This window comes from Lipotes vexillifer, unplaced genomic scaffold, assembly GCF_000442215.2.
Source record: "Lipotes vexillifer unplaced genomic scaffold, Lipotes_vexillifer_v1.1 scaffold322, whole genome shotgun sequence".
NCBI classification, from domain to species: domain Eukaryota; kingdom Metazoa; phylum Chordata; class Mammalia; order Artiodactyla; family Lipotidae; genus Lipotes; species Lipotes vexillifer.
Genome location: NW_006776528.1, coordinates 2240683 through 2249292, shown reverse-complemented (window position 1 = coordinate 2249292; position 8610 = coordinate 2240683). Strand labels below are relative to the sequence as shown.

Sequence of the window (8610 nt, the reverse complement as noted above, 5' to 3'; positions counted from 1 at the left end):
CATATCTATTTCTTCCTCCTTTCATTTACTTCTCTTCTCTCAAGAAATGAGGGAAATGAGACTGGCATCTTTATTGTTGGCTGTTAGTGATGATTAGGAGTTCTCATCATACGGTATTTTTTGAAAATGTTGCCTTCCTAGTTACACACCTGTGAAGTTTTACTGCAACTGCTCCAACTTACTTGTCTTAAAATAAACAAGGCAGTTTTGAAGAGTAGGCGGGGAGGCAGTTGGGCATAAGTTTCTAGGACGAGGGCTCATGCAAACGAAAGCAAGCGATCCTCATTTTTGGAGAAAAAGAAAAAAAAATGAATTTTGCCAACTAGAAACATTTTATGCTGCTTCCCCTGCTTCCTCGAATTCCAAAGAGATTAAATTTTGTTTTTTTTGTTTGTTTGTTTTTAATCCTGTGGAGGTTTTCGGTGGGGGGAAGGGGGGCTGGTTCCAGGTATGACAAAGCCAGTTTTTCTCTGGTGAGGACTCAGGGTCAGATTGGAAAAGATGACATATGGCCCCATCCCTCACCCCAATCCTCTCCTCCTACTGACAGCATCCACACACAGCCACAGAGGAGAAAACCTTCCCTTGGCACTGGAAGTACCCACCAATCTACAGCCACTCCTGATGCACCGCGGTTGACAAGCTGTCCTGGAGACGGACCGCCCACTTTAAGGTTCTCTACTCTTCTCACGTGACTTTCCCCGGCATAAGTAGAGGTCACCACCTCCTCCATGTGGAGAGCAAGTTGCTGGATTGGTGCAGAGACACATCCTTGAACTCATCCTTGGCCGTGGACTTGTCCCGAGTCCCAGAGGACACTTCCCACCCGGGTTCTGAGAACTGACTGACCAACCCGTGAAATGGATTGTCTAGCGTGAGGCATGCGTTTCAGAAGAAAGAGCCCCAGGCCTCTCTGTGATACACAGCCTGAACTTCCCTTCTGTTTAGTTGAATACAACTAGAGCAGAACAGCCACACGTCATCTCTCTGTATAAAGTAGGTGCACGTTTTGACCGCCACTCGCCTGTATGGCCTCCCTCCCCCAGTTAAAACGAGAATGAGAAAAACGAAACGCATTTTCTTCAACTCGCAGAAGACCGCATCAGGCACTTGACATTAAACTACTGAAAAACAAGCTTGGCCAGGGCCTTAACACTAGCGCTGGCATTGGAATTACTTTGGTGGGAATACATATTCACTTGGTCTTGGAAGGGGGAGGGTTTCAGAGTACCTACGTAGCTGAGTTCCCCTCACCTGATTTCCTGATAAGCCTTATTCGGTTTCCTTCCCATGTGCAAAACCTATGAAGAGCCACACGTCCTCAGAGACTTGATAATTCATTTTTTCCTCCTCTGCCCTAACCCCCGCCCCCATCACTGGCACCTCGAAAAAACTCTCTCCAGCAGGCCTCATCCATCCGCCTGCCATATGTAAAGTGAGTATGGATATTGTCTTTAGTACGCGTTTGCTGCTCTATATGCTTCAGAATGCTGGGTAACAGCTCCTGTCCTGTGGAGCCACCCCCACCAGAGGAACCCAAACAACCCAGAAGCTGGGGCACGTCTGTTGTGCAGAAGGGTTTTCTTTCCCACTGGCTCCGTTTCCTTGGGTCTTGTTTCCTTGGTCTTTATCCCAGACACGTGAGGATTAACGGCAGGAGTTTTTCCCTCTGAAACAGGGCTGGAACCAGTAACTACCAGACATGCTTCCCAGTAGCCAGTGGAAGAGGATGCACGGAGTTCCACAGTGAGTCTGAGACCCAGGCTCATTGTGCTGGGAAGGTTCCGGATCCTCCTGGCTGAAGGAGGATGGGGCCTTCCTCTAGATCAAGTCCCGGAGTGAGGAATATGCCCAGCTTGTCCATTTCAAGCACCGCGTTCTCCAAGACGGTATCGTCTCCACAGCCTCCACACTTCTGTTAGTTACTCCAAAGGAACAAGCGTATTACCAGCAGAACATTCACATGACACGTTAAACGCTCCTTCAGTGTCTGACACCAGCCCCGCTCCAGGAGCCCCGTGTGGTGACAGGTCTGAAACACTGATGTCCGACCTGTAATTCTGACTCCACGCCTGTTCTCGACTGTCCCTGGAACTTGAAATCCACACACTGCTTTCGGCACATCGTTTACGTTCCCCCAGTCTGGCTCCTGGCAACTCCGTGGGAAATGCAGATGTCTGTTTACAGCTGGAAAGTGTAATATTAATTTCATTCACGCCAGCTCTCTTACGGAAGCGCCCAGGTTTTTGTAGGCCAAGACAGCCTACGTGTGTGTGTGTGTCTCTCCACTGTGTACGTCATGTTCGTGTGCTGTAACGGACAAAAACAAAGAGGCCACATTTCAGAGGAAGCAGATCAATTAAGCATCGAAGGAACGGAACTCTGTGGAGCTGGTATTTCTCACGTTTTAGACTGTGGAGCTGAAAGAGTTTTCCAGCGGGTCTCCAGCGGGTCTGTGAGACAGTCACTGTTGATGTTCCTTCTTATCCTCAGCAGGTTTTTCCTTGTCCCCTGCAGCACGGGACAAGGGCACAGCCCTGCAGGTTTCCAATGCCATTCTCTCGCAACCCCGGCACACTTGCCGGCTGAGTCCTTCTTGTCCCAGGAGACAATACAGAAAGATCCGGTCAGCTCTTCTTTGTGTTCTGGAAAGATCTGCTCTGAACATGGAGAGCTGAGGGCATCCTTCCCCAAAGCTCCTGGAGAAGCAGCCTGTATCCGAGGAAATTGTGTGTCACTTTCCCCTTCTGTTTGCAGTGTTGTGTTAATCAAGTGCTTGGAAATTGTCAGTTGCTCAAGTGCCCTCAGCTCAGAAGAGCTTCCTGAAACATATACCAGCGTTGTCAACACACCCGCCATGTAATTGGCTTTCATCAGCTTTTTACTGGATAGTTTTCAAACAGATGAAACCAAAACTGGAGCAGAGAGGAGACAATAGCAGAAGTCATCCCACTCAGGTGGACGGCTCTCTTCACACTGCAGAGACAGAGGTGTGTTTTTTCTCTCACTTTCTTGCTATTAAGCAGAGTCCCATAGCTTCCTGACATGCACTTTCTTGAAAGGCTGAGAGAAACATGAATTTTGGCACCTTGTCCTTCCGGTAAGAAAGAAGAAACACGAAACTCATCGAGGCTTTGCCAAGGCTTATCTGCTTCCCAAGAAGGTGTTTCTCAATACACAGTCTCTGCTGGGAAGAGTGAGTGACCGATCATTCGATTGCTACTTTTGTCCATCTCTTACCAGTATCTGTTTTGGGTAGATGGGCTAGCACATTCCAGACAGTCCATGACATATTGCCTTGCTATGCTGTTAGCCTGTGAGATCATTGGCTTTCGCATGAGAAGCTGATAGGTCATTTTGAAGATGCCAATATCTGCAGAAGGTAGAGGAGACATGAATCCAGTGGAATAGACACAATATGGTTAGAGATTAATGTGGTGATGAATTGATAAGAGTGGGAAAAGAAATAGAAAGACACAGAAAGACGTGTTAGATAATTACACTGATAGATTGATAAATAAAGTAAATAGATTGCTAGAGAAGAAGATGGGTGGGGAGATAACTGGATGGAATGATCAGACGGTTGAGTAGATGGATAACCATATGATTACCTTCATAGAGAGCTTGAAAACCTAAGTAATCAGCCATCTACAGATCATTGTTTATGACCTGGACAGCATTTTCTTGAGAGAAGTACCATCCTCAAAATGCTTCCCCGTTTATTCGGTCACATGACTTCTAAATGTTTAGTTTTGGGTTGTGTGCCTATCCCTAAACTTCAAATCCCTACAGCTGGTAGAGAAAGCAGATAGGGCAGAATGGCTAAAAAGATGGCACTGTTTCATATATATTTAGAGAGAGAGAACTTCCCAGAAAGAAAGGATGTGAACCCTCGTGTAATTAGACAATAATAAACATGGAAGGAGTGATATGTACATTACAGTCAGGAAAATGGTCCAAAGCTTAAAAGACGCAGATAATAGGAAACTTGGATATAATTCTTGCTCTGCACTACATTATAAGTGAAGTTGTGTCTTCAGGGTGTTTATCACGAGGCACATTTTCTGCCCAGATGGAGCTTATGGTTTACTGGGGGGGTAGGGCTGGTGGTGACGGTGTTGGGAAGGCAGAGGAAAGGGAGGGGCCAAGGTAGAGGAACAGATTCCATTTTGGGACACACCAATGTATGATTATCCTACACATGGTAGAACCCTGCACACCCCTCCCCCCCAACCCCACTCATTCAAACTGGATAGAAAAATCAAATAAACAGACCAACCAACCAAAGAAAAAATCAAATCAAGAAGAACAGAAACAAACAAAAAGAAGCCCAAACTGGTTTGCTCTCCGCAGTGTAGGTAAAGTCTGTGATATGGAGAAGCAGGCGTTGCTCAGAAGACCTATGGTTTCTTATCAAAACTTGATGAAGAAGTGGGCAAAGAGGGTCCCTGATAGCCAGAGGCAACAAGCCAGCGCTCTAGAGGCCGAGTTTACACCATCAATGACAGCTCCAGGCCCTGTGTGGGAGAGAGAGACAGACCCATTAGTGTACACCCAGAGGGCACCATCCTCATCCCCTGACAAGCACCGCATAGACCTGCTTCTCTGTGAGCAGCTCCCACCCAACAGTGACCCTTCCAAGTCTGCGTAAATGGAAAGTGCCCACTGGGAGAAACGCAAAGGGGCTTATTGCTGGGGTGCCTGGACCCTACAGCCTGCTCTCAAAGACTGGGGTTTAAAAACTAAAAGAGGTAGAGGGAGGGAATGGTTAGACGTGCGGGCTGACAGGTTAGGGCAGGACCTTTGTAAGCAGCGCCTCTACCTGTGTTCTCTCCTTGGAAATCGTGTCCAGAACAGACGGGTGGGAGGGGCAGGAGAGGGATGAGGGTCAGAGTGGAGGGAAGAGGTGGGAGGAGGAAGGAGAGGAAGAGAAGGTTTTGTGAAACACAGGAGTCTAGGTGTTGGCGTGGCTGACTTTTCATCTGGTGAGACTGGGATATTGGGGCGGCGTCTCCCAAAGCCAAGCCGCTGAGGAAGAATGAATACGTACACCCAGAGTTTTAAAGACTCTGGTGGGGTTTATCCCCGCAGTCAGAGATGCGTCTCCAGAGGTGACAAAGATGACCCCCATCCTCAGACCCAACAGCCACCTTACGCCCCTGCCTGGCAGGCTCCCCCTCAACCTCTTTCTTTCTTCTTCCCTCTCTCTGGCCCTTTTACACAGCCCTCGTGAAACCCTCACATTCCGCCGTGAAATAAGACCACAGAATCACAGGTGTGATTCCTTTCCCTTCATCTGCATCCTTGAGAAGATGAACCATGTGCCCTGGGATCGCCTTGCCTGTTCCGAGGGCCCAGGGTAGAGGGCTGAGTGTCCAGCTCTGCCCCTGCACTCCTCCATCACCTTTATTTACCAGCATCAGAATTTAGGGTCATAAGCAAGACCAGAGTAGCCAGCGAGCAGGGAGCAGAGAGTATTCCGGGGAAAGCAAAACTAAGTGTTGGTCAGTGGATTAGAAGCAACCCTGTAGGGCCAGTGACAAAGGGCCGGAGTGACAGGCAAGAAACGCAGGGCTTCACCGCCTCCTTTACTAGTAAATTGGCTTGTTGGAAATAACTTTACTACTGAAAAAAGCCTCAGTGGTGCAGGGTCTCCTCAGACAGGAGCCAGGTCATGTGGCTTGCTGGTCATTGTAATGGCGCAGATCCAGGCCTTGCTGGGCGGGCAGTGATGCTGTCAGCCTGGGGATGGATGGTCCTCTCACTCCAGCGGCTGGCATTCAGCTGTTCACACCCCAGGGATCTCAACAAGATTCCTTTTCTTCCTTTGATTTACAATACAATTCTCTATTTACTAAAAATTCATATTTACTCGATAGATTGAGAGTCTTGGTCATAGTTTTCTGTACTTTTGTTATAGAGTATTTGCACACAAGGGCAGAGTCCAGTCCTTAGCCCATTGCTGTGGTCCCCACGACAGCTTCATAAATATTTATGGAAAGCAGCCTGACTCTGGGGCCCCATCAGTCCAGGCATATATCCTAGGAACTGTACTGGCCTACGGAATGTGCCCAGTTTGAAGCTCGGGGTAATTCTCTATGTCGTCTTCTGCCAAAGGTGAGTGATTTAGATTTTTAAATGAGTTTAAAAGGAAATGGGCAACACAGATGTATAAGACCCATATGTTTTTGTAAGGAATATTTAAAGTATAAAGTATATATATGATATATATTCACTAGTTATATATATACGTATATATATGCATGTGTGTGTGTCTTTGTCTAATTCATTATATTGACATCAACTTAAGAAACAATGGAATGACTCTAGATCTGTCCACCTCATTACAAATAACTCAATTTCGTTTCTTTTTATGGCTGAGTAATATTCCATTGTATATATGTGCCACATCTTCTTTATCCATTCATCCGACGATGGGCACTTAGGTTGTTTCCATCTCCGGGCTATTGTAAATAGAGCTGCAATGAACATTTTGGTACATGACTCTTTTTGAATTCTGGTTTCCTCAGGGTATATGCCCAGTAGTGGGATTGCTAGGTCATATGGTAGTTCTATTTGTAGTTTTTTAAGGAACCTCCACACTGTTCTCCATAGTGGCTGAACCAATTCACATTCCCACCAGCAGTGCAAGAGTGTTCCCTTTTCTCCACACCCTCTCCAGCATTTATTGTTTCTAGATTTTTTGATGATGGCCATTCTGACCGGTGTGAGATGATACCTCATTGTAGTTTTGTAGTGCATTTCTCTAATGATTAATGATGTTGAGCATTCTTTCATGTGTTTGTTGGCAGTCTGTATATCTTCTTTGGAGAAATGTCTATTTAGGTCTTCTGCCCATTTTTGGATTGGGTTGTTTATTTTTTTGTTATTGAGCTGCATGAGCTGCCTGTAAATTTTAGAGATTAATCCTTTGTCAGTTGATTCATTTGCAAATATTTTCTCCCATTCTGAGGGCTGTCTTTTGGTCTTGTTTATGGTTTCCTTTGCTGTGCAAAAGCTTTGAAGTTTCATTAGGTCCCATTTGTTTATTTTTGTTTTTATCTCCATTACTCTAGGAGATGGGTCAAGAAGGATCTTGCTGTGATTTATGTCATAGAGTGTTCTGCCTATGTTTTCCTCTAAGAGTTTGATAGTTTCTGGCCTTACATTGGGAGGGAGACAAAGAGGGAAGAGATGTGGGAACATATGTATATGTATAACTGACTCACTCTGTTATAAAGCAGAAACTAACACACCATTGTAAAGCAATTATACCCCAATAAAGATGTTAAAAAAAAAAAAAAAGAAACAATTGAATGGACTCCATTCTAGACAGGCGAGGCCTTTAGTTTAGGAATCACTTTACTCCAAGTTCTACCAGTGGGCTTAGCATTTCTGGGGGTGTCATGCTACCAGCACGTGGAGTATTAGGAAGAGGAAGCAGTGTGAGCTGCAGGGAAAGGAGGAGGAGGAGGAGTCCTCAGGATGGGAGGCAGCAGTGGCAGGAAGATGTTCACGCTGCTTAGGCAGGGGTGTTACAGCCTCAGCTCGCTTCAGCTGAGTTCTCCAAGGAGTGGAACTCTGAGGGGCCTCGCTAGGCAAAGAGCCTGCTCAGCCCGCTTGGGGGGATGAGATAAGGCATACTTAGATGGTGCTTTCTGCGCGGCAAACATGACTCTAAATGCTGAACATCTAATCCATTTTATCTTTATGAAACCCTATGGCATTCCTATTTTATAGATGGGGAATTGAGAAGCAGAGCAGGTAAGTACCCTGCCTATGGCCACGTAAGACAGTGCACCCAGAGCTGGATTAGAACTGAGTCACTCTGTCTACAGGGTTGGTGCCCTTGATTATCACAACTCTTACTTCCTCTCTGTGGAAAACAATCCTTTGTGCATGTTTTTCAGAGGCCACGGCATCATGGAATAATGGCCTGGGGATCTGGAGACCCAATTTCTCCATGTGACTCTGCTGCGTCCTAGCCGAGTGCCAGCTCCTCTCTGGCCTTGGTCCTCCCACCTGCAGTGAGAGGAGGCTGGGAGGGGTGACCTCTGAGCTCTTCTCCTTTGGTAGCCTGAGTTACTGAATGGCTGCAAACTCTGCATCCGGTCCCAGAAGGGACAGCTGGGGAGCAGCCAGATGGCCTTTTCCAGTGGTACAAAACCATCACCACTCCTGCTTTCTGCACCTCAGCATGCCATCTCCTGAGACAGCAAGAGGGCACCAAACGTTCCTAGACCCTAAAGTTTCCTTTTCTGTAGCCTCATTTTCTACGCATTTTCAGGAAATTTTATTCCTTAGCAGGTATTATAAGCCCTGCTTTAAGCATCAGATGACATGGCAATTTATTGTCAGAGTGCCTTTGGCCAATCAGTGTATGAGAAAGGGCTGAGCTATTCTGGCCAAAGAGTTTACCTAATCTACTAGGATAGAGATTAAACTAGCCTTGCTTTCCTCCTATGGATCCTGGACACATTTGAGATTTGGCAGTTGGGCCTACAGGAAGCGAGGGGCCTACAGGAAGGTTCTCGGGCTTTGTTCAAAGCTGGGAGAGAGTGGCTCACGTCCGTGTACCATACTCCAGGTTGGAAGAATGTTAAGACAAAG

The 8610-nt window shown here is 46.6% G+C and overlaps 1 protein-coding gene across 1 annotated transcript in view; it reads right to left on the bottom strand.

Moving 5' to 3' along the window:
- Positions 1 to 4413: 4413 nt before the first annotated feature.
- Positions 4414 to 8610, bottom strand: part of OPCML (opioid binding protein/cell adhesion molecule like) — a 511307-nt gene continuing 507110 nt past the window's right edge. The window contains exon 7 of the mRNA XM_007450400.1: positions 4414 to 4517. Within this exon, the coding sequence (XP_007450462.1) occupies positions 4414 to 4517 (104 nt within the window). The remainder of the gene's footprint in view (positions 4518 to 8610) is intronic.